Source organism: Acipenser ruthenus, chromosome 11 (genome assembly GCF_902713425.1).
Source record: "Acipenser ruthenus chromosome 11, fAciRut3.2 maternal haplotype, whole genome shotgun sequence".
Lineage (NCBI taxonomy): Eukaryota > Metazoa > Chordata > Actinopteri > Acipenseriformes > Acipenseridae > Acipenser > Acipenser ruthenus.
In genome coordinates, this window is record NC_081199.1 from 27,349,048 (window position 1) to 27,376,466 (window position 27,419).

The following is a 27,419-nucleotide window of genomic DNA, read 5'->3' on the forward strand; positions in this document are numbered from 1 at the left end:
AATGCATATACTGTAGCTCTATACATTTAGGCATTAACATCCCCATACATTATTAGACATCATTTCTGTAACAATTGTATGGGATTTTTTTTTTTTTTTTGTGATTACCCACAAACAGCATTTCCCTTCAAGCGTTCTCTGTGTTTCTGAAACAAACCTGCAGAACCACACCAATCAAGACTGGAAATGTCCTCACCTTGTCAACTAATCCTTTAAACCTAACTGATTTCATTGGCATTATCATTATTATCATTATTATTATTAGCAGCATCATCATAGCATTATCATTATTATTGGGCTAGCTCACACTAAATAAACAACAACTTAATTATTAGTTACTATTAATGTATTTGTGGGGTATTAATACAGGTTACATTAAATCTATAGTGAAATCCATTACAACCACTTAAGAGACTTTCAAATAAGGACAGCCTACTATGCAGTTTTCGGTGCCATCCAATGGCCTTTTATTTGTCAACAGAATATTGGGCTGGCTAGTGTTGCAGGGTAAATCACATCAGGATACAATATTCAATATGTTTTCAAAAGCTTAGGAGATCATACACGGCTGTGTAGTAGCTCTCGTTTCTTCCATGATATTTTAAGTGTGCGTCTTAAATTTTCAATTGCTTGGATACCAGTTTCCATTTTCTACTGGATCAAATAAATTGGGTTAAAAAATGAGATGCCTTTCGTTTCATTCTGTATCAATCATATCAGTGGTTCTCAACTACTAGGTTTAGATTCATCCATGTCCTGAATGTTCAATATAAAAGCATTTACAAAAATCATAGTTACATTCCACATGGAAATCTGTGGGAATTATTTTTTGTGCAAATCAGATGATACCTGGTTGAATTAAAATCTATCCTCTTCAGGTGCCCCCAAAGACCCCCCCAGCTGGCTAAAGAGTAAACCACTAGTCGTTGTTGTGATGTAGTGTTAGGGTGTTCCTGTTTATATCTAGAACAAGGTTAAATCCTCAAAAAAATAAACACGGCAAACGTTTCCAACGCACTCACAATCTACACACACACACACACGTGAACTGAAAATCGAAAGGAAAAAAAAAAAGTTGCAATGACAAAGTAAATACATTTGATTAATTTTGTGCTTTAAAAAAAACCAATAAAAAAAAAAGTGCTAGGTGGATCAACTAGCTGTTAATAAAATCAAATCAGGTGTTTAGCCCAATAGACATTCACAATTAGGATTAAAAGCCACGGTAAGAATTAAAAGGGGTTAGTCTTTTTATTTTTTTTATTTATTTTTTTTTTTAAACATAAAAAGGTGTGTGATTATATCAAATAATCTGTGTTACGTCTGCAGGTCCAACAAACCCCCTAACCTTAATTCACCCCAGAACACAGGAGCACAGGCTTGCGAGGCTTGACCTTCGACCCCTGGATAGGTGAGGTGACAGGAGAAAAATGGACAGTAAGAGACACAAGTGACATGAAAAAAATGAAAAACGGCTTAAATCAAAACCCAAGATGAATGTCTTATACCAACTTCCCAAGGAAACCAAAAGGTTAACATCCTGGTCCCGTAATTATCAAATGTGCATGTATAAAGTACTTGATTTATTTCACACGCACAAATTGATCCTAATTTATAATTCTCATGTTGAGCCTTCACACGTACAACTGGTGTTAATAAATCTCAATGCTTCTAAAATCGGTTTGTAGGTGGAATTTGCATTTGAACGGCGCACAATTTCCCACATATAGTGCACTTGATCCTACATAAGCCGTCTGTGGAGCACGTTTGTAAAGATGTTTAAATTATTTCAGAAGAACACAAAGTGAATCGTAAAAAAAAAAAAGTTTCTGATGCGGAGATGGAAGATGAATTTAAGGAACAAGAGCATGACAAATAATATTTCAGCAACAATGTTCTTAATACAAAAAGCTCCTAATAAGAATTTACATAAAGGAAAATAAAGAAAGAATCTCCTGCAGTACTCGTTGTCTAACACTAGGAAATGGTCGTACGCACAGCCCGTGTGTGTGAAATCGAAGAAGCTTTTCACTCAGCTTTCTCTGTTGATAAATTACACACTTTTGGTTCAAATGTGCATACTCACTCTTTTGAATAGAAAGCTTGCGTACGTACACTTGATAAATATGGGCCCTGGTCTTTTCAAACTTAGCTTTAAGTGATAGCATTCTGGTTTATAGTAACACACAAAGTGTGCCTTCATTGAGTCTTGCACATTAAGGACAGCATGTGCATTTATATCAAACAAACCACTTTAACCATGACCCTTAAAAGGCAATACCTGAATCCCAAACCATAATATACACTGACAATACACTGTGGCCTCCTTAAATAACATTTTTAAAAAAGTCTATCAATGTTATCGAAACTGCTTTCTCCATTCAAAGGCAGTGCAAAACAGCGCAGCTTTGTGTCTCTGACAATTTTACTCAACTAAAGGTTCAGAAGAGAGGTGGCCTCAACTTATAGGCCTGTGCTACCAATAAGTAACCCCAGAGAACCGAGTGGTAGTACAGTCACTAGATGTTTCTGGCCCTTGTGAACAGGCCTACCTTGCTAGTCTCCTCCATCTGTGTTCCCCGCTTCCAGGCCTCGGAGAAGATGGAGCTGACGATGCTCTGGGAGCGCACATGTCCTGAAGACGGGCTATCGGACACACCGCTGTCAGAGTGGTTTGAGTGAGACTCTGCCGAGGGAGAGAAAACTGTGAGCGCATTCCAGGTTTTACTATGAGCTTGATTAACCACAGTGTGCAAGTAACAAGCTCAGGTGTGTGTGTTTTTTTTTAATATTTTATTTTTCCTATTTTATTTATTATTGTTAATAATGTATTTGTAAAAAATATACAATTGTACATACGTAGAGCGTTTACATAAAACGAGTAAAATGTTACAAGTAAACCATCAGTCTATTAGTGGGCGGAGTTGTACCACATTATATATATATATATATATTATATGCAGTATGGTTTAGTGGGAGTTTTTTTGGAGGTGCTCAGTTTGTCTGCTCGTCAGGAGCGGTGACTTATGCAGTTCAAACATCTTAAACTCGTAGGATCATTTAGAGAGCTTGCATGTTCCGAAGCCAGTGTGACACAATAAATAAGTGGCGGCAATGGTAGTGCTAGGGGAGAGGAAAGTGAAACTGATAGTTTGTACCTCTTTGCCAGAAGCGGTTTGCCTGCAATTTGTATCCTGTGAAGCTGTGCTGCGAGCTGTTTGTGTCCTGTGAAGCTGTGCTGCGAGCTGTTTGTATCCTGTGAAGCTGTGCTGCGAGCTGTTTGTATCCTGTGAAGCTGTGCTGCGAGCTGTTTGTATCCTGTGAAGCTGTGCTGCGAGCTGTTTGTATCCTGTGAAGCTGTGCTGCGAGCTGTTTGTGTCCTGTGAAGCTGTGCTGCGAGCTGTTTGTATCCTGTGAAGCTGTGCTGCGAGCTGTTTGTATCCTGTGAAGCTGTGCTACGAGCTGTTTGTATCCTGCGAAGCTGTGCTGCGAGCTGTTTGTGTCCTGTGAAGCTGTGCTGCGAGCTGTTTGTATCCTGTGAAGCTGTGCTGCGAGCTGTTTGTGTCCTGCGAAGCTGTGCTGCGAGCTGTTTGTGTCCTGTGAAGCTGTGCTGCGAGCTGTTTGTATCCTGTGAAGCTGTGCTACGAGCTGTTTGTATCCTGTGCTGCAGAATAAACATTCTATTTATCTATTTATAACACCAATGTCTGAGTCTCCAATGGTTTCCAGCCTCCGGTTTATGGGATTGCGGTGGAGAGCAGGTTGCAGGATTTTCCACTTCTTCAGTGTCTTATTAACTCATAGTAAAACTAGGAATGGATCAAACTGGGAGTCTTATTTCCATCCCTGTTAAATATTTTTTTTGAGACAACAAATGCTGCAGCACCACCTTCTGGCAAACATGCAGTACTGGAATGAGACCGGATTTTAAAGTCTAGAGTATCCAACACGAATACCAATTTAGCAAATGTCTTTAAAGTAATGTTTCTTTGGCGGTTAACAGCGAATGTATCAATATTTTTGTGAAACTAACATAGGGTTTTTAATACCTAATGTAAAATAGATCAAGGGAGTGTCATTAAGACGTAGTCAAACTGTCTGCAATACTGCCCCCTTCAGTTCACAGGAAAACCTTGCACTTTACTTTAAGCTTGTACAATTCACATAGCTTGGTTTTTCATCATAATTTAATTTTTTTTATACTCCCCCCAAGAATGACAACAATGATAAATAAAAATTGCATGCAAACTGTACAGACACAAAAAAATGGCCAAAAAACGGCAAAAGCGGGCAATATATCCATGAAAAGGATTGCCTATTTTCCAATAGGGACAATCTGTGGGGTACTATTACTGTCTGTGGTCTAACCTGCGGATCTGTAAAATTCACAGAAAAAAATATTTTCCTTTCTCCTCCAATGAGATGAGTCATCATACAAATGAAGAGACTCTTCACAGACATGGGTAACAGTGGAATCAAGGTAAGGAAGGCTTGAGCTAATTCAGATCCACAGTCTAACTATTTATATGATGGACTTGAATTTCAATTATTACCAGATCACTGGTGGCTGACGCGAGAGAAATTAGACTTCTCTTTCTTACCTGGTAAGCTGGAAGAACTGGATCCTGTAATACTCGAGCTGGACAAGGATGACCAATCGTATGCTGCCTCAGTCCTTTTCATTGCCTCCTGGTAGTTCACATAGAGCTGCTTTCCATACTATAGACACGATACCCGTTAATGGAAAGAGCAAGAATCGGTTCCAATTGTTAGAAATACAGGCTATAAACCATTAGAAATGCTTCATTTAAAATAAGTAACACAAAGCAACAATACACAGGTATAATGTCAGATTGCTAGAGATTAGAATACATGGAAAAAAAACACATCTTTCTTTATTTCTTTCATACATTTACAAGAAATAGTAAGGAGCAGCTGATGTGTTAAAAGGTATAACCGGCAAGGAAGCCAGACATCCAGCTGCAGTTACCTTGGCAATACGAATCCCATTCACCCATTGGTGGAGGGTTCTGACATCATCGCAGCAGAGGTATTTTATGTACTGAGACTTCTTCTGAATCTGGGGGTGCTGTACAAAACGCAGAACAGGTCTGTTATTGGAAATGTCACAATATTGTTCATTAGTTCATTTTATAGTCTTCCTGACATATTCCAGAACCCATAGAGAGTCAGCAAGTCCTACAGGGAGAAGTAGATATTCCTTAAGATGCAACACAAGCACCACTGCCTGTGATCAAAGGAGACTGGGTCACCATTTTATTGTCATCCCTGCAGCAACAGTCTTTGACATCTGGGCATCTTAATTGAGGAAATGGGGCAATCTTTAATCTATTTGGGACTACGGTAGCTCTACTTCATTAAGCAAGCAGATGCCAAATTAAAAACACTTTAGGAGAGAGTTGCAAGTCACCAATGAACCTGTCGAGACACTGAACCACCAAGTGAAAGAAGACCCTCAATCCTGCAACATATGAGATTGAAAAAAGAAGAACAAACTGTGCAGATTTATGCTTATGCAAGGAGACACAACTCAAAATACACAGAATCTGGAGCAACATGAACTACATATAACTACATATATTCAAAGCGGCTTTATCCGGTGAATCACATAGACAATATAAACAAAGAACATAAGCCATTGTGATTAGCTGCATGTAATGCATGTTCAACACAGGTCTGCCTATCAACACAAAATATTGTCCCAGGCAGTACACTACACCACCCTGACCTACTACTGAACTCCACTAAAAGGCACTGTAAAAGGTTTCTGTAACAGTATAATATTCGGGTCAGCCACCTGAACACTTAAACAATTTCTCAAATTCAATTTAGTTGTCATTTCAACAGCCTGCAACCATTCCTAAGGATGTGGGGAATACAGAATGAGGGGTGACCTAAGCTGTGAACGGAGGTCAGTGTGTTATAGAGCATCAAAGGTCTTCAGGACCTGCAGGTTTTATCATCCGAGCAGCTTTTTAAATGAGACTGGAAAGTCTTTTTAAAATGCATGGCTAAGAATGGATTTAAAAGCGTGTTTCAGTAAAATGAAAGCACACTGCATTGAGTGTGTTTTACAGAAATCTGGCCACAAGGGTCTGGCAACCAACCAGCACCACTACACTGAATTGTTCCTATTGCACTACTTCTGTTTGGTGTTTTCTTTGGAGAACTCCAGTGATTCATCATCTAGTCAAGGTTTCCAACCAGCACCTATGGATTCATTTAAAATCTGCATTGCTTTTCAGTATGGCGTAGTACAGTAAAGTATGCATAGGTATTGTTATTTTAGATAGGTATGTTCAATATTTAGACAATGTTAATTGTCTCTGAGGAAAAGACAGGGACTTTTTTTTTTTGCTACAGTACATACATTATTTGTACTCCAGTGCAGCGATAAATCAATGTTTTACCACTAGATGGAAGTATTGAGCCATGTATTTGCCATTCAGCTGCAGTTTACTATCCTGTTTTTCACACATAAAATGTCCCTTTTTTTCTTAGAGATGGGCCAAGTTCCAGGTAGGTCAGGAAATCCCTTTTCCCTTTACGAGGAGTAAAATATTATCTTACACAGAAACCCAACTGCGCTGTAGAAAATAATAAAAAGCACTTTGTCAGAGCTAAACACTTGTCACAGGCAAGTTGTCGGTCACCATAATGCAGTTAGGCAATGTAAATAATATAACCCCAAGGTATAACAACCAAGGGTCAGCTGCAACTGTCCCAAAATCACTCCTTCATCACTTCATCTCCCCTCTTATACTGGAGACACTCCTTCATTTGAATTAGGGACTTCACAAAAACATTAAAACGGTTTTTAACTCTCCATCACTACACAAAGTAGTGTAAATCGGAGGATGTGAAAGCAGCAGGTAGTAAATTGGGTAGCATATTTACATGCAAGACAAGAGTCCTTTTCTATATAAACCATGAGTCTGAATTGTAAGTTCTCTGAAAGAAATATCTAAAACCAGCACTTCACCCAGTCAATTTCAGGAAAATAAAAATAAAATCTCTTGCCTCCACTCTCCCCTCACCAAAAAGAACACCATATATTAAAAAAAAAAAAAAAAAACATTCAAATTTACATAATGTGCTATGAAGCATTCAGGTTGTGAAAAACATGGAAAAATAGACACCCCCTTACTGCATACCTCAGACTCCAGCCAGTGCCTACCGGAATCTCATCTATAATCACAGCCTATGCACTGCCATCCAGTTGAATTTTCAGCTTTCCCTTTGTTTGAAAAAAATCCAGGTCAGGAATAAGAAATCTAACACACACAGCTCTGCCATGGTGAATATTTTAAGGCACAATACCTGAATGCCGAAAAGGAGGTCTGTTTCTTTCCCACCACCATTATCTTGAGCAGAGCTGTTGCTGCTGCCTCTAGTGGGCTGCTCCAGCTACTCCACAGTAATATTGGATGCAGCTAGCATACAGAAACATGCATCCCTGACACTGAGCCCCATTTTATTGTAACATGCCAATCAAGTATCCCTCTTTGTTTTTACTCCTTCGTCAAATGTAGTCAACTTATTTTCCTGGACATGCAACAAAAACACACACATTCCACTAAAATCTTGCATAATTTTAAATAAAAATCCTAAAAGGTTTAGTTTTAAATGTTAAACATGCCTTTTTTCAAGGATCTCTGTACAGCCTTAGATAGTACATACTGTACCCACCATTCTTATAGAGTACTGCTGTGGAATCTGGCAGAATATGGTGTCGTAAAAGAAGAAAAAAGAAAAGATGACTTTGCGTCACAATAAAGTTTTATGCATTTTATCATTTCAAAATGACACATCTGAACACCACTTGACCCTTTTTGAACTCCAAGGTTAGTTTTACTGTGTGCCCAGTCTAAATAAACCTGTTGCAAGATCTCCTTTACAAGCCATTAGCTGGCTTGGCAAATATTAACATGCTGGTGTTAAAGACTGCTACTTTGCTCTGCTGAGCAATCCGGTAACAGAGAGAAGACTTTGAGCGCAAGCCAGCAGCCTCAAGGCAGGCCAGCAGACTGGGAAGCTACGGGACTCGAAATGGCATGCTGGAAACACTTAATCTTTCCCAGGTCCTGCCAACTTTTATAAAAGGACTTGTAAATCCTCTGCAGATCTGAAGCTGTGCTAAACAATAGGCAGTGACAGAGAGGCTGGTCACTGTGACGGAGAAGGAGAGGTTCTCTGATAGGCCGCCTCTACATGCTGTTAGGGCAGGGGCTGGCTAATTTACACTACAGCTGGATGCACACCAATCTTTGGAAAGGTTTGAGGGCTGTTAATACAGTAAGTCAAGTCAACACTCCAGCCCAGTTCTTTAAAAGGGTTGTTTTCCAGTCTTTGTTGTGAATGTGGTGAAGCCCATTAATCTTGCCATGACACTGCTCTCGCTTTCTGTGCATTAGGTATTAGAAACCCCCTCTGTCCCCCCCAGTCAGGACCAATTGGTGTTCAGTAGGGGTCCGAACACCTGCTCCACAGGAAGTGTACTGTAGTGTGTGGCAAGAAGACTAACTTCATCAAAGAGAAACAACGGTAATAAGTACTTTATATTCTCATATCAAGAATACTGTGCTGGTTAGTCATAGCTAGCAAATCAAAAGTGCATTTGCAACAGTTTCCAAGATCGACAGCAAAAAAACCTTTTCCTCAACTCCATTTTTCTGAACTTGATTGTAATGTATTGCTTGGCCTCGAGTTTTCTTCTCTTCGCATGCTGTAAACGACATCGCCTGACCTCCATTTCTAAACTTCAGTGCGTGAATGCTTCATGACTCATCCGAGCCAGTCAACGTCACTAAGCACAAGCAGATGGCTCCATCACACACAAGAAGCAGGAAAAGAAGATTTTCTGAAGATTGAAGAAGGGTTTTGGATTAGTGTTCCACAGGATTTGGCCGCCTTATTGGGCTAAATAAACAAACTATTGTGCAAATTGAATGCAATCAAACTTTTTTGGCCTGCTGCTTCGTTGCAGTTGTCATAGATGAAGGCTAAAAGGCAACCCTACCACGCAGCTGTGCTAGTTACAGATTGCCAGGGAGCTCATTATGGGATCCCTACAGTATATAAAACACTGTCTTCATTGTACTGACGTATGGGGATTGGACAGAAAAATACAACAGAAACACTTGCCATGACACTGTCAATAGGCTGTAGCTTTATATAACACATTTTAATTGGGGGGGGGGGGGGGATATATGAACATTCTTAAACCATTACCACCTTTCTTCAGGGAAGAATTTTGAGACTGTACTATGATAAGCACTTGTATTAGCAAGCTATCAAAGTCTTGTCATATTATCATGGCTGAAACTGACTTGCTGGGAGATGTACGACAGTAGAGGTTTTCTGTAATTTTTTTGTAAAGCACTTTTTTAGTTCTGATGTAGAGCACACATACAGCACTGTAGCAATCTTACAGCTTCTGCTATATTGTGCTTAAGACCCAACTCACCGGGGTCCACAAACACAACCCGGGCTGAACAGATAATCGTGCCCTCCAGAACAACACTGGACCAAGTCATGTTGGTGATCCAGCGGAAAACTACATTCAATTTGCAACATCGTATAGAAACACCTGCCATCTATAGCACACACTTATTCAAAAACATTTGCAGATCGAAATACTGCCATTGTTTAATGTGGCATTTGAATTATTTTTAAAGGCAATGTTGGTTTTCACTAACTCCCTTTGACAGTATAAACGGCAGACAAATTTAGATCCTCCAGATCCACCTGTCAAACGGATACACAAACAGCACACTTTAATAAGCCAGAGCGGTCCGAAACCCTCAGAGATTTTCTTTCTTTTAAATCTTGTGGATGCTCCTTTTCGTATCAGCAGATCTAAAGAATTCAAACTTCAAAAGAGGCAGAGCGTTGCCTCATTTTTCAGAACACAAATCCAGGAACTGATGCAATCCAAAAGCAATGGAATAAAATAGGAAACAACTTTTTTTTTTTTGTTCCGACACAGATTGTGTCGTCTGCTTTTGTAATACACAATTTGGGTTTTTGGCAAGTGGAAGAAAAATAATAAAAAAAAAGAAAAAACAAACAACAACAACTACACACACTGCTACTAAGATGTGTAGGCTTATTACATTGTTTGTTAACGAGTTTGTAGCTAACAAAATAATCCAGAAATCTTGCATGTCCACTCTCAAATGTGTAGCTTTGAAAAGAAACACATGGTACAGAACACATGTTTTAAATTTTAAAACACAATAATCTGGTACTATATTGCTACCACGCTTTACTCTGCACTTCTTAGGTTGTTTCAGCAGTGTCTTCTGGGTCAATGCATTTTACTGGTTGACAGCATGTCAGTCAAGAGGGGAAGCAGATGTTTGGTTAATAACAGGAAAGAAGCAGCTGAAGGGGTGGGGACAATTTTACCAGGAAACAACCTAGGAAGTGCAACACTATCTAAAAGCTTGGCTTGCAAACAGATTAATTTAACCTAGTGTATTACCAAATATCATGTTTTAAAATGCACACTCAAAACACTCAATAATGTTACATTTACATAATAATAAAAATAATAAAATCAATGACAAACATTTTGACAAGATGAAAGTTTGATGACAGAGATTTCTACTCTAAATGTTTCTCCCTGAAGTTTACATTTGATATTTCTAGGTTTTAAAATGAAAATACATATTTACTATAACATGTGTTTCTTTCAGAACTGTACATTTGAGACTTATATACAGAATGGCAGTGCACAACAGGTACATTTCAAGGAATTATTTTGTTTGCTACAACCAAAATGTGTTGAGTGAGATCAGGAAGATGTATAGCTTGATATAAAAATCAATAAAGTTCGAAAGTACATGCAAAGATACTGGTACTTGATCTGCGTGTTTCAAGCCCTAATTACAAGCTGCTGCAGAAGTGTTTATTAACATTGCACTGAGGCAGTTTCAGAATGGCTCAGTGCTTTCACATGTCTAGGTCAATTACCATTCTCTTCATGACACGACTGCTAATGAATTGCAAGTGGAGAGAATCTCTTTCCACAAGGGATCACGTGTGTGCAGTGAGAACTGAAAAAAATAATAGAACTAGGCAATCAACAACACGGCATAAAATGCAAAGCAGAGAGCCTGCCTTTGCACAGAGGACTTCAATCTAAACACAGAATAACTGGCTACCTACAAGATATGCATTCTGCCACTGTAGTGCACCTTAAAAAAACATTAGAAATATGAATAATGGCAGTATGACCCATTGCATTTGATCAACTAAATAGACCCGAATGTGTGTAGTATTTTTATATTTAACAAAGGCGGCCTTCTAAAAATGAGTTACAGCATTATCGTTATATAGTCCTTAATTTTAAGATACCAGTAATTGAAAAGGATTAATAGATGCAGTACACTAACGATAGGCATTTGCTAACTCTCAGTTTTAAAACGTAGCTTTGGTTCACAAACATAACACAGTGGAATGATCACAGTATCATTTAGTAATTGTAGGACAGTATTGCCATGTGTGAAAACTAACAATAAAGCCAAAACAAAAATGCTTTAAATGTAAAACTAGTTAATAGACTAGCAAGCAAAATCACCTTATTTTTATACGATGCAGAAATAATTTATTTTAACATTGTTTAGGGGCGTTGTGATACCTGCACTGTGGGTGTCTTACTAGCAGTATCTACAACGAATCGACAAAAACAATCCAAAGCAAATTTGCTTTTGTTACAGACTTTCTTTCAAAGTCTGGAATAAACTATTTTGGCTGTTACAGGACTTAATTAACCCCTTGTAAATAAAATAAAAAATAACTGCTTAACAAAAAAGAACAGTCATTTTGCCGACCGAGGATGGGAGCTCCCAGGAGGCGGCGCTCAATTGGCCGAGCATCACCCGGGGGGAGGGAGGGTTAGGTCGGACAGGGGGTCCTCTGCTCACCGCGCACCAGCAACCCCTGTAGTCTGGCCGGGCGCCTGCGGGCTTGCCTGTAAGTTGCCCGAGAGCTGCGTTGTCCTCCGACGCTGTAGCTCTTGGGTGGCTGCATGGTGAGTCCGCAGTGTGAAAAAAAGCAGTCGGCTGACGGCACACGCTTCGGAGGACAGTGTGTGTTCGTCTTCGCCCTCCCGAGTCAGCGCAGGCGTGGTAGCGGTAAGCAGAGCATAACAAAATAATTGGCGATTCCAAATTGGGAGAAAATAATAAAAATAATTGGCAACGACTAAATTTATAAAAAAAAAAAAAAAGAGCAGTCGTACAGGTACCACAGTGGCAGGCACAGTTTACACTGCCTCAGAGTTCCTGATTGCATCATAAATTCCAGACTTTCTAAATCCATTGATGTCTGCTTTTAATTTTTTCAAGCAAATTAGCTTCATCACACTGCCATTCTCATATTCACTTGACACCCGACACTTCTTTTCCTTGCCCAGCACTTCTTTAACTGCACACCAGTCTGTCAGAGGGCGGGATCACTCACTGTATGCCACACTCTGATTGGTGGTAGAATTATTGGCGATCCAAGCAAAACCACCAATAAAGCCAAAATACAAGCCAGTATAGATTATTATTTTTTTTTTTTTTGCTTTTGTAGTTTAAGTTGCAAATCAACAAATTCAATTTAACAATACAGTACGTTTGTTAATACAGTACCCAAGAGAGAGAAGGGAGTATGAAACACAATAAGCAGAAATCATGTTAACAAACAACGATATCCAGCCCATTCAATTCCTAAAAGCTCTTTGACACACTCTGCTGGAAAATGAATGCTTTCACACTTCAGGCTGTACCGCACGATAACCGTGGTATACCGCGACTTGCCTCGAGTTACTACAAGTTTACCAGAATACCGAGGACATTTTCAATTTTATTAGTAAGTGATGTCTCACAAAAGGAAATTAGCATTCTGCTGAGATCCTTAACATGTGTCTGAAAACGTACCTTCAGAGCTAAGCAGTAGTCACTTGGCGCTTTATACTTGTTGCGGTAGTCCTGTCCATAGTAAATATTAACATGGTCCAGCTGAAGAAAACATACCAGGTCCCGCGAGACCTGGAAGAAATAGGAAAAGAAAAGGGGGGAAAAATTGTTAAAATAAATCAGTTAAATAAAAAGCACTGCAACAATAATGATCATATTGGTAATGAGAAATCCTACGATGTTGCAATATAATCACAATTGTTTTATTACGGTTCATATATATATATTTTTAACATTTTAGCCAGGACCCTTTTTTTGGCAGATTATCTAAAAGGTCCATGCCAATAGGAAGCTTGAAAGTTTGGCTAAAATGCTGTCAGTTTTTCCCGGACACAGAAGTTGAATGAGCCCTTAGGAATCATCCTCATGTAGCCGAGAGAACACGTGCCTGCTATTCTAAAGCAGCAACCAGGCTTACGATTCAGAAAACAAGAGGCAGATCCGGGAGGCTTTGTACCTCACCTGTGTATAGACAGGAGAAAGCTTGAAATAGAATTCGACACATTTCCAGAGAAATGACCAGGCTTCTGTACCATGGGGAGGGGGGACATTATACTTACAGAAATGCAGGAGACAGGCAGCAGGTGGCTTTGATGTACTTTACTGTAGTGGACTCCCAAGAGTTAAAGATAAAAGTACCTTTTACAGCATTATATCTACCTGTCGAATATATAAGTTTAACAGCTAAAACCTCAATGACCTGTTGCAAAATTTAGTGAAGCATTGATGTACCTTTTCAACATCGTTGTTTTTATACAAGTTAGAAAGCGTAAACAAGAATAATCATGATTTCTGTTTTTAAACACACTCTGTGTGGTCTGGTGGTTAAAGAAAAGGGCTTGTGGGGCAGCAGTGTGGAGTAGTGGTTAGGGCTCTGGACTCTTGACCAGAGGGTCGTGGGTTCAATCCCTGGTGGGGACACTGCTGCTGTACCCTTGAGCAAGGTACTTTACCTAGATTGCTCCAGTAAAAAAACCCCAACTGTATAAATGGGTAATTGTATGTAAAAATAATGTGATATTGTAAGTCGCCCTGGATAAGGGCGTCTGCTAAGAAATAAATAATAATAATAATAATAATAATAATAAATAATAATAATAATAACCAAGTACTTGCACACTTAAGTTGTACCTTCTTTCCTTTGCTGTCTTCCACAACAAAATCCCTATGGTCACGGGCACATTCTTCTGGAGTTTTTGTGTGTAGGCATTTTTGTACATTTCGCCACAATTCTGTTTTAAATCCTCTGTATCTTGCTCAAGTATCTATCTCAAGTCTCCATCCTGATTGTAATCTCGTTTTAAATCTCTCAAGTGGAGTCTCCAATAGAAATGCAGGAATGTGCTGTCACTCAGTAGTTGGGGCGGGTTTAAAGTATTGAGAACGTATCAATGATAGATGCAAGTCAGGAAGGCGGGACATTGCCCAGCAGCACTGGGAAATGTATTTATTATTATTTTTGTAGTAGGTTTTATTTATTAATGTGAATAGGGTAAAGTCAACATGAATTGATTAACCATTTCCACAGTGTTTTCCAGTGTTTTCTGGTGTTTATTGGCTATCCACCAATTTCATTTTTTTTTTGTATCAGGGGTGTTTTATCGGGTTTTATCGGTTAAAACCGAAAATCAGAACCCCTATTTATATTACACAAGTCATTACTGTCTTCACACAAAACAATATAAATGACATTACCTCACAGTACAAGGAATCAGGGACCTAATTAGCATATGGCCAGAGTGGGGCATGCTGGGACCGAGCGATTGGACTTTCTATTGGCTTTGAAGGACAGGTGGACTGTTCTGTTCCCCTTTTCGGACGTGAACCCTTGTGTTATTGTTTCCCCTTGTGTGTACCAGTGTCCTGTCCTGTCTGGGTAAGTGTGATGTGTTACCATATAGTGTGTGCAAGTCATTTGGTGTGACCCCCCTGTCTCTCCCCACTGTGTGTTGAATTTCCTGACCTGTGTTGTGCTGTTCAGCTGTTGTTGGGTATATATATATATATATATATATATATATATATATATATATATATATATATATATATATATATATATATATATATATATATATATACAGTGCCTTGCAAAAGTATTCAGACCCCTGGTACATTGAAATTTCGTTCTGTTTGATATTTTTGATATTTTATTTTAAAACACTGAAACTCAAAATCAATTATTGTAAGGTGACATTGGTTTTATGTTGGATAATATTTTTAAGAAAAATTAAAAAATGAAATATCTTGCTTGCATAAGTATTCAACCCCCACACATTAATATTTGGTAGAGCCACCTTTCGCTGCAATAACAGCTTTAAGTCTTTTGGGGTAAGTAGGTACCAGCTTTGCACACAGTGTCGGAGTGATTTTGGCCCATTCTTCCACTTCCTGATTATTGATCCAACTGTGCTCACTGGGATATCCAAACACTTGGATATTATTTTGTACCCTTTTCCTAATCTATGCATTTGTATTACTTTATCTCTAATTGTAGAATGTTCTTTGGTCTTCATTTTCCTTCAGATTCACAGCCTGACCGATGAACACTTTTGAAAAAAAAACGAACAAAAAAACGAGCTTTTCTTTCCTGGTCCGGCTATTGGAGGCGTTTTTTTGGGGTTTTTATCCAGAAAATGTGACAGCAACTTTAATGGTTCACAGGTGGAGGCCAATGGTAAGGTAATTGTGTCCTCATTAGGGCAATTTCGAAATATATTTCTTGTCTATTTTTTTCCCTCCGTACAGGCAGCTAATTAACTGTTTTTTTGTTTTGTTTTACTCAACTAGAGCTATAACAAAGCACACCACTCTTAACAACGTCACCTCTCCCCGCCCACCACACACTGCACGCAGTCTGAGTGACAAGTTTCGAAACAAATGCATTTGTTGGGAAGATGAGTGGAAGTGAACCGTCATATTTGCTATGAAAGTAATTTGTTTACTACAAACCCTGTAGATTAAATGCAATCATTTCTTTCCTAGTCTTTTCCAAACTAATGTAAACGTGTGGTTGTTTTGCTTAAAATCCACTTTTTTGATGCACTGGCTGGTGGATTATTTTCATTTTTTTCATTGAGTAAACGGGTCCGAGAACACTAGGTCAAACACTGTCTTCTGAAATGAATGTTACTTTAGGTAAGTGACTTGGAGTCTAGAATTAGTAATCAGGTTTGTGTAAAATGTATAAATAAATGTATGAAATCTTTTTTTTCTTTACTGCCAGTTTAACTCAAGTAGCATATGATATGATGCATATAGAAATGAATTTGGGGCCTGTTCTGTTGTTGGTCACAATATATTACATTTGTGGTTTATTGATTGACAGTCATTTTAAATCATTAATTATTGTTGACATTCTTATTATTTGTACTTCTCTAGTCACAGTCAGCTTCTTAAATCTCACCTAGCATTTAAGTCAGTATTAAAGTAATTTTTTAAAGTTATTTATATATTTGACTCTATACTTTATTGCTATTTATTAAAAAAAAAAAAATTTGTCCAGGTTAATACTAAATTTAGGGGGTTCAAGGCTCTTCAGAATTTGCTAAATTGCAGGAAGGTACACAATTGTGTGTGTGTGTGTGTGTGTGTGGTTTTCCCCCCACTTCATTTAATGCAGTTTTGCTTCAGATTATGCCATTGCAGATTTCTTATTTTTAATTAACACAGTTGTTTTTGTGGGGCATTTTATTAGAGGTGAAAACACTGCAGAACCCCTGAAGTGCCCCTCCATAATTAAAATCGGGGGCCCCTTGTAATTGTGTTGCTCATGTGCCAGCAAAGGTCGGGAACCACCGATGTCCAGTAATTTCATATAATATCGCATCGTGGGGTGGGGTGGGGGGGTTATCACAGCCTGAAAAATTTCCATAGGAGGTCCCAGCAAAAGTTTAAGAACCCCTGCACTAGAGAACAGATTGATAAATTGCAGGATATCTTCAAGGCATTTAACTGTCCTATGAATAATTTCAGATACCAGATCTAAGCTGTATGGCCATTGCACACTGGATCCAGATTTTAACGTGCGTTTAAGAAGAATAAAACGATCCTGTGCATTCCTTATTGCATCTCGCACACTGAGTCTGGAATTGTCATACGACGGTGACGCATCAATCTTGAAATCGAAACAAGGGGAACTTTTCAAATACATCTAATAACTAAACAGATTTATTAGTAGCGTTTTACAGTTCTGCAACGTTACGGGGTCCCCTATTGAAACTCCCTCCCACTGTCTCTGCACATTATTTTTCATAAAACTTTTGCAGGATCTGCAGTATCAACGTTACATGCCTGCTTTAGGGTCCCTTAGGGAGCTCAGAAAGCAATATACAAGAGAGCGTGTCAAAGCTGCTGCAAGGCCGATGAAAGATCAGGTCTTTCAAATTTAGGAGCTCTGTGATATACCTCTACAGAGGGACTAAAAGCATGTCTGATAAACAATTTGTCTTTGTCAAGTTCTTTTATGTTATGTGACAAACTACAGAAGACTTACTACTGGCAAGCTGGTATGGCCATTTCTCAAAATCTCTGATGCACTAGAAACAGAGGTGAACATCATAACCTCAGACAAGAACACTGGCCTCTTGTAATCTTTTGGCTCTAGTCTTCATATTTTCTTTTCATATAAATAATAAACGCATGTTTTTCATCGTGCTGAAGCAGTGACAGTTCGAAAAACAAAGAAAATGTTACGTAAAACACTAAATCTAACTAGGCTACCCGTGCCTGCAAATGTATTAATGAATTAAATATATATCGCTACTTCCCCTCTGTAATAGTAAAGCGTTAGCTTACAGTGTAAAATTATATATATATATATATATATATATATATATATATATATATATATATATTATATATATATATATATATATATATATATATATATATATATATATATATATATATATATATATATATATATATATAAAATTAAAACCATATACCTGAAATACACATTAACCGCCTTGATGTTAATGGGGCAAAAAAATAAATAAATACAAATAAAAAAAAAAAATTATGAGACATCAGTAATCCAATACTAAAAGGGAAAAACTAAAACCCTAGATATGCAGTGACTGAAAAAACTTATCCAATTCACTGTCCAGAAACAGCAAAGTGGGCACTTCTTTCTAACTTGAGACGGACAGAAGCTACATTGAACAGAACAGACAAGCTGATGGGGTCCCCTAGTTTAAAATACCAAGCCTTGACTACTGTAACGCTAAACAAGATGGTACCCGTTCCTTTGGTCACAATACTGATATGGTTTAAATCTACAGCATGTTAGAATTGATGCATTATACAGTAAAGGCAACGGTTTCAAACAGGCAACAAGTTAGATAATCTAACTTTTCAACACTGAGCAACGATACAGAAAAAAACCCAAAAGATAACTAAATTAATAGCAGTGTTGCATATTCTAGACTGGTTAACTCGTTACCTGTGTGTTGAGTGGCATTATTTTTCCTAGATTGCAAAAGTGGTCTGCAGTTATGAGTAACTTTTCCTAGACCTGTATGGACCATCCCCTGGACAGTGTAAGTCTGGCTTTCATAAACTGCTTGTGTTCTAGTTTGGAGACCTCTTACAATGCAGCTTTGGTTCAGCTGCGGACTCACCTTCGCTTTGCCCTTGGGGACATAATAGATTCCAGAGGCTCGAAGCAGGAAGTAGCGTTTCTTCCAGGACTTTTTCCCATCGTCCTTAAGCCACAAGACTCCCTCGATCTCTGGGACTGTAACTGAGCTTCCACAGAAACACTCCTAGAACGAAAAAACAGAACTCAGTGAAAAGAGGGACAGCCATGACACACAGAGGACACATAGCAGCTTGGTGTTCTCCTTGTCTTTAACCACTACTGTGTGAGTATCCCCCAATGATGTACGACACTGTAATGCATTTTATTTCTAGATGGGGAAACATGTATAACATAACCCTATGCGAATAGCAAATAATGAGCTACATGGATTGAGATCTGTTTAGCTAATATTTGGTGGAGAAAAAGACTTGAAATTCTTAAATACTTAACACGCCTTTATATATGTGCACTGTAGCAGTTGTTAACTGCTGCCGAGATACAAGACGTTTCACACTTTTAAGTGCAGATTTTCAGCTAAGCTATTTCTGTATTCTCTCACCTCCAGCAGGGCTTCCTTCTTTCTGTCTGCCATCTCAGATGTTTCCTTCTTCCCCAGCAAGTAGTTCTGCCATTAAAGAAAATAATAGGTTCGTTATGACTGCATACAAGAACAACCCCTACACAAAAACTCTTAAGTGGTACAGTGAGCAGCATGCAAGAGGTAAAATGCTGCTGGTATGCTCTTTAACAGCTGCCTTAAATTAGACAAAAACCTGATTTTGGAGAAGCCCTTAGTTTATTCCCTTCCTGGAACTACTGAACAGTTATTTTACACATGTATACATTAAGTTGTATTAACTTAAGCTTCTACACCTTTAAAGTTGCATAAATAACCCAGTTGATATGTTCAAGTTAATACTCAGATTTTCTTTCAGTCAATTTGTTTCCTTTCAGATGTGTGTTAATGACCCTTTACTGCATTAGGAGATGTACATGACCTAAAGCATTCCCTGAACATGTGCAGCCCTGGAGAAGGGCCCTGTTCACCTGTGGGTTCTTGAACAAGGCGTATTTCTCAATGCGTTCGATGAACATGAGTTTGTTCTGGCTGTCTCTCGTCCAGTTTACCAGATTCTCCACCAGGTTCTCATGATCTTCAAAGATCCTCTCTGAGAATTTAAGACACTCACAACATTAGGTACATGCCAATGAACACACATTACTGTATATTCAATTGATCTAAATGGTGGCAGAGCTAAGCCACCATTTAGAGCCTTAACATAGAAAAGAAACTTGCATGCACTGTCAGAGATGTTGGTTTTCATGAACATTTGCAAGCATCCAGCATCTGTCTGTTCACGTTTTTACACACGTGTTAATTGCAAACTATCTTATGGTCCTCACCATTACTCCTGAAGCTGGTTTACTGATAGTGTGCATCGCTAACAAGATAGTGAACAGAGCTGAAGTGCTTGGAAATTATAAATGTAACTGTTTCCCAAAAAAAGTTTAAGGCATGTAAATGTACATTTCGTTGTGCTGCAACGTTAAGTGCTTATAAATTATATATCTAATTGACTAGAAGGACAGCTAAACTACTCAGATGCAGGTTTATTCGAATGATTTACACAGTACTATAAAAAGCCAGTGTCAGCTAATAGAAACAGAGCTACACTAATAGAGACAAAATGTCACCTTTCCCAACAGAGGAAAAATACCACAAACATTGATTATAAGGCAAACATTGAAATCGTTGGGGGGGGGGGGGAAGCACTTTCTCCAAAAGGTCACTTATTATTTTTGCCTTATATTAATTACAGCAAGGTCATTTTTAAATAATTGTGGTTGTTACACTATATAATATATACTAGTAGTAGTTGTAGTAGTATATTGCTGGTACAGTCATAGCTTTAACATGTTTCTCATTTAGATTCAGATTAACATACAAGGGGGCACATTGTAAAGTGTATTCTCTGGTCTTTAAACCCTACTTTGAGGATAAACAGACCTGTTAATTTTACAAAACTAAAAGCAAATAATAAATTTCCTCTTGAGCAAGAAAAAAATGTAAAATTTGACTGCACATAAGTGTTATAACATTGGCCCAGATTACAGGCACTGTCACAACTGGACACAAATAGACACCTCTATTCACAAAAGCCAGGAGCTATGCATGGGGGGCTATGCATTTTTTATTTTCTCTCTGCTAATAGTATTTACAAGCCACATGGCAAATTTTATTAAAAAATAAATAAAATTGTCAGTTTATAAAATGTTTCTCTCTCCTTCACAAGTTTCATATCAAAATGACCAACAGAAAAACACAAATCCACCGTATGTCCAAGCAATACAAATGGCTGCTATGACTCATGAAACCAGACAATTAAAAATCTGGTGTTTTTCATCATGGATTAGACATACCACAAATTAAATTTAGCAAGGGGATCAGGGGACTGGATTTCCCTCTAATGAGAAAAAACCTGATTAAAACAATACTGTTCTCTCATCCACAGACCAGAACAAGCACAAAAGCACAAGACATTGAAGCAGTGAAGCATATAGGGCATTTAGCTGGCAAAGTCAATATACAGACCACATTGCTGCCATATCTACAGTGGAATAAAAGACTTCTGGACATCTCAAGTGCAAGTACAAAGTGAGAATTGCATATCCTGATCAAAGGAATCCAATATGAAGAGCTAAAATGAAGGACAATGATATACACTGTATGGAACACACATGACTGGGATCCAGCCCCCTGTAGGAGTGTTTAATGCAGTGAACTCCATACTGTGACATGTTAACACTAAAACAGTGCTGTTAGGAGATACAGAATAGTGGGAGATACTTGGATTATACTCCCACTGTATATTTTTGTTCTGGTAATCAGATATGTCTATAGATATTATTTTGCAATAGACACGATTCACTTTTCAGACATTGCTGCTACACATCAAACACTCCAGATGATACATTGTAAATGCATACTCTACAGTCACGCTAATCAGTGTTGCAAGGTGTTGGTTTACAGGAGATGGCATATTTCCATCTGGCGTTTCACCCTATCGTTGTTTTATATAAGTAGAAACCATTGCACCCTAGCAGTCCCCTGATCTTACATTCTCTAATGCCTCAGTAAAGATTCTTCCCCAGCCAAACTGCATGTTCAGTGTAGTAAAACCACCCAGACGTGATTTTGAATTTTTTTCATATCAAAAGTATTATTTCCAAGTATTTACTTCATTGTTTGCTTTTGTTTTGTTCTTCACATGCTCCAATTAATTGGGTTTAAAAGCCATACACTCTTTACTGCCTGCCAGGAAGTGTCACAGGTACGCGCCGGCTTCACATTGCTCCCCAGCTGCGGCACTAACCTGCGCTGCTTGGTTCCTAGTTGGATTTGTTTCAACATCGTGTTAGCATGCTGTACTGGTTAGCACAACAGTGGGTAAGCAAGCTATAGATACACTGGATTTGTGAACTGTGCAAAATCAATGTTAGCAGACATAGAGGTTTAATAATAATAATAATAATAATAATAATAATAATAATAATAATAATAATTACAGGTACAGTACTTACTAAAATCCCAATTATCTTCTAGTAACCAAAAAAAAAAAAAAGGAAGACAGACTGGCACCATAAATCAAGTGATGTCATGAATGGAAGGAGCTTTGATAATTACAATGTGGTTCCATTGCAGAACACATCACATTTATACTGGACAGCTGGAGAAGCCAGATTTAAAGAGAAAATAGTGTCTCATTGTTGCATACCTTTGAAATAAAATCATGAGGAAAAATCTCACTAATGGGGCCTTCACCTGATACTGACACGCACGATTTATTTTAATTTATTTTTTATTTGAACTGCAGGGTTGGAGTTTATTCCAAATTTGTTCTGCTCTCAGAAGTGGTTCAAAGGCCAAAAGCAGTACATTTCATATTGGTACAGAAAATTGAAAAAATCAAAACACAAAGTATGTGTGTGTATCGTATGTGTTTATGTCCTGTATGCTGTAACTACAATTTTATGCTACATCTAATAAAATATGCACAAATGATCCTAGCCCAGGGAAGTTAACATTACAGAATTTAAGTGCTAAAATGTATCAGGTCCGCGTCCTGAAATGTTCACGCTTTGACAGCTGCTCGGCCCATCTAGGGGGAATGGCCTTGAACACAGAGTCCTGAAAAAGCCTTTTCATTGCTTGTCCTGAAAATGTAGGTTAGGCCTTGTGCATGAGTGAATAGGACCGATTTCTATATTTCTATTCACTTCAGCACAAGCACACAGTTAGTTTCCTTTCTGGTTGCTATCCAATGAGACGACGACTACCGGCCAGTCTGAGGTCAATGAACTGGGGTCCAAAATTTGAAAATAACAGTTTCCTGGTAACATATCTGAGGGATTTATGAAGCTTGACAGGTATGTAGAATTCTCCAGGGTTATAACTACATTTCCAAACATAACAGTTAAAAGTGTAATGCCCTCTCAAGAGTACAGTATGATTTGGACTGGCTGATGTACCAAGGTCCATGGTCCAACTAGAGTCCAATCTATTCAGATAGTTAGGAATGTTTGCTTGTCCCCTTATCCTCCCACATGCATGTGGTTGGGGAAATTTATTTTGCTCTGATTGAAGAATCACACACTACCATACTGTATAATGAGTCAATGGGAGGTTCAGTGTCACATGGTACAGTACCTTACTTGTCATATTGACCAAGGTTCTGTAATTCCAATACCATACTGTATGTCTTTAATTCTAACATACTAAATCTAATTTATGGATTCCAAGCTCTGGAACCTAGGTTCAGTGTTCCATGGAGCCTGAGGACACAGCAGGCAACGAATCTGAAAGGCACTCAACTAAACTGGCTTTAATTGAAAACTGCCTACAACATAAAAATTATTAAAAACATGCTGTACAAGCAAGCCTGCCAATTCTCTTGCACCTACTTCTACAACAGAGCAGCAGATGGTACTAAGCACTGTGCCCATCATTATCTAGGGAGGCTGGATTGGTTGTCAAACCTCAACAAAACAGATCTATTTCTTTAACCCTTACACCATCCTGGACTAGGCCTATTTCCTGTAATTCAAAGTGTCTGGGGCCAATTGCATTGTGTTTTATAGGCTCCAGGGCTTTTCAAAAGAAAGCAATAAAGGTGGAACAACTAGCACAGTCCTGAGAACATACACTAAGTTAAAGCAAGGGATTTACTAAACTGCTTGGCCACCTCACACTGCTGTTGTGGAAGTACTGTTCATTGTAGTGCAATGAAACTAGGAATGTCAAGGGACCAAAGGATGAGCATTAAGATTTTAGGACTACCACCTCCACTCCTAGAGGGTGCTGTAGATGAAGCCTATACAGCAAGTGTGTTAACTGCCCAAAACGGCCACCAATTGTGTTCATGAGGGTTTTACTGGTAGATATAACTGTAAAAACAAAAGACATTTCAGCATTTTCACAGGCACAGACCTCTTCTACAGTTTACAAAGCAAAGAGGCGAAATTACTTTTCAATCATGGTGTACCATACACCAGTGGTAACTGTATCTTCTATCCTTAAATACAAGGTGTTACTCACCCATTTGCAGTTCAGAAATGGTCTCTACCAGTGACCAGTCAGGACTGTATCCACAGTGGGACTTATCCAAGAGGCTGTCCAGGACCTGCCTGACTGTCTGTCTCTCGTCCACCATCATGGTTTTGGAGCTGTCATCAGACATGTGCACTCGGATCACCAGCTGCAGCAAGTGAGGTAAACAAAGCAGATGCTTAGCTTGCTTTAGAAAACACAATGAACTAAAGTAGTGCTTTTTGGCCATGCCAACAACCAGTGGGCTCTCAAAGAGCCAGAAAAATCACTAGTGTTACTGACATTAAACCAAGACACTGTTCAGTATTTGTTTAGCTAAAGATGCATTTTGACTGTACCTTCTACCAATACAACTATTCTTTTCAAACCCATTAATCTTAAATGGGTTATTTCAACTAAAACAAAATGAATTTGGGAGTTTAATGAGTTGTTCAGAGTGGCTCAAGTCATCTTATGGATAGCCCTGGTCTGCAGAGATAGGGAGGATGATGGCCTGACATTGTTCACAGTTTCCCCTATGAGCTGATCACTATCTTATAGCTAGTCCAAAACTGGGAGGTTTGCAGTTTTCTAAAAAGGAGCTGAAGTTAATGAAAGTGATCTCCGTCAGTCTGGGGGGGGGGGGGGGGGGAGGAGTAGGGAAACATTTTCCAATGGAATTAGGAGTTTGTGTTCATTTCTTTTGGTCCTATTTATGGCGAAACAGTTCAGATTGTTTCATTCTCTGTAACCCATCACTTTAACAAGGATTAGAGTTAAATATGAGCCTGGCTTTCACAGCTGGTAAAATATACCACTGTATTGAACAGCTCCATTTAATAAGCCGATTACTGGCCAGTTCTCCACAGCAGAACTGCTGGGATGGGATCAAAAGTTTGATTTGAATCAATGCAGCAGTAAGTGTTTACATTTTTTGAACTGCCCTGGAAATGAAAATTCTCACCCAGATGGACAGGACACACTGGCACAGACAGCCTTTAGGCTGAAGCAGCAAAAGTCACCAGACTAAGGCAGAGTACAGTAAAAGGCTCAGATCTGAATAAAGCACACTGACTGACAAGGTACTACCGTATACAACCTCAGACTATTTCAATGAATAAAAAATACCCTCCAAATACATAAATATTCTGTCAAGTCTGACAAGTCACCATAGCTGCAGCAGGTGCACTGATGTCCAGTAAGATTAAATGAAGTAAAGAATCATACATGGTCTTGAAAGTTTGGGGCTTTCATGCTGATATTTCTCATTTCACTGTGCTTACCTGTCAAGCTGTACAGATGCTGTAAAATAGTATGCATATGGTACATAGGAATGCACTGTATATTTTTTTGTAATTCTGGATCAGTGTTATTGATGGTTTTACTCAGTTAAATATATTAATTAAATTTCAGTCCTATACAAGCTTATATCCACCCCACAAGAGGTCAGAATGCACGTTTGCCTGCACTTTACTAAGAAATTACAATGTATGTATGCATGCATGTATGAATAAATACGTGGGCATGCAAATTAAATAAAGTTCTTAGTGGAACAGCATCAAAACTTCGACAGCTAAGCTGCACCTGTTCACCTTTTTTACTTGTGCTTCCTTGATCTTCTCCAGAGCTACTCTGATCTTCTCTGCTTTCAGCTTGGCAGCCTGCTCCTCCTACAGACGCACAATGTAGAGGTTTAAAACACAATGAGATACAAGTTACAGCATCCTCATCCCCCTGCCAGAGACCTGGGGTCTTACCTGGCAGCAGAGGGAACTCAGAAGGGAGCCACTTTCATCAGCAACCACTGCTGTTTCTTCTTACAGATTCATGTCGGGTAAAAATGCCGCTCACAATGTTAAATGTAGCTATTCTAATAGGACATAATGGCAGATGCCATTCAGAATAAACGGAGTGCCCATTTCTAATCAGCCTTACCTATATGTCTAACACAGCATTACACTTACCTGACTCTGGCAGCAAGCTGCCATTGTGTGTTTTTGAAAGAAATATGTTCCCCCTTTTACCAGGCAGTGTTTCCTTGTCCTTCACACAGAAAAATTCAGTGTCCGAGACTGGAGTCTACAAGAATATACCCCGCTATAGCGGCAACATTTCAAACAATGTCCTATTAGAGATGGCAGTGTTACAGGTTCACCCCTTGACTTTGTTTGACCGCCTTCATTCAATTAAAAAAAAGCTGCTTTCCAAGACCTTATCCCACCAGCCTGCTCTGTGATACAGTGGAAAACCATTTGCAGTAGCACACAACCCCAACTGGTTCACCCTTTTCTGTGATTCAGCAGACAGAATGAACTTTTGCAAAACGGAAGCCAACTGTCAGGTAGACTTCTCAAACAGATGTTGCACCAGAGACTTGTTTGTGTGCCATGTAAATTCCCTACAGGTGACAGACAACTGGTTGCAGCACACCACTCTCTGTCTGTGTAGTTTCTTCTTTAAATGTAACAATATTCCTGCAGGCAAATGACAGCTGTTCCTGAAATAGATTTAAAAAATAAAAATAGAGCAGCAGCTCAAAACTTAAAAGTCCAAGGACCCAGGATTTACAACAGGGGTACAATACCTTTTTAATAGCCCTTGTAATAGGAACTGGCTTGCCTTCTGTCCTGATGCCGAATCGCTGCATACTAAGAGTTGCCTCAGTAACAGTAACAGCTGTGCAGCTCAGGCTATGATTCAGAATGCGTAATCCCCTTAAACAAAGGCGTGCAGGCGGATTGCGTGTTGATGGGGACTGGAAACTATCATTGAACCCAATCAGGCAGAGAGCAGAAGCTTTCACTGCCAGCTGTGTGTAAATGGACATGCAGCTTTTAGCAGTGGGCTTTAAGTTATTAAGCTACAAGCTTTTATATATATATATATATATATATATATATATATATATATATATATATATATATATAAAAACATTGATGCTATGGTGTTTTAGCCTTAGCATCTAGAAATTAGAACTATAATATAGGCCCAATCCCTTTCAAGTGTTAATGATACTGTAGCAATGCTGAGATTAAATACCACGCATATCAGTAGTGTATATTTAAAGAAATCTCTCTAGCCACTAACTAGGATTTGAGCTTCTAAATGTCACTGAAGAGGTTTAATATTTAGCATACTGTATGTACTGTAATATGCCCAACATAGAATGAGGGATCCTATTAATCCACATTCTCTGTACAAAATCAAGCTTGTTAATCCTTTTTATATCTGAATGCATTTCCAAATGCAACCGTTTTAAAAA

At 38.6% G+C, this 27,419-nt stretch overlaps 1 protein-coding gene across 7 annotated transcripts in view; it reads right to left on the reverse strand.

The window, feature by feature from the left end:
• LOC117426827 (ras-associated and pleckstrin homology domains-containing protein 1-like) overlaps positions 1-27,419 on the reverse strand; it is a 100,974-nt gene that overhangs the window by 4,182 nt on the left and 69,373 nt on the right. For 6 of the 7 annotated variants that reach the window (XM_034044911.3, XM_034044909.3, XM_034044908.3 and 3 more), the window contains 9 exons: positions 25,750-25,827; positions 24,167-24,326; positions 19,618-19,739; positions 19,130-19,195; positions 18,611-18,754; positions 12,951-13,061; positions 4,991-5,089; positions 4,602-4,719; positions 2,553-2,686 (listed from right to left, as the gene is read on the reverse strand). In XM_034044911.3, coding sequence (XP_033900802.3) covers positions 2,553-2,686; positions 4,602-4,719; positions 4,991-5,089; positions 12,951-13,061; positions 18,611-18,754; positions 19,130-19,195; positions 19,618-19,739; positions 24,167-24,326; positions 25,750-25,827 — 1,032 coding nt within the window. Of the gene's footprint in view, positions 1-1,348; positions 1,404-2,552; positions 2,687-4,601; positions 4,720-4,990; positions 5,090-12,950; positions 13,062-18,610; positions 18,755-19,129; positions 19,196-19,617; positions 19,740-24,166; positions 24,327-25,749; positions 25,828-27,419 lie in introns of all 7 variants that reach the window. The other variant, XM_059033576.1, reaches the window with a different exon arrangement.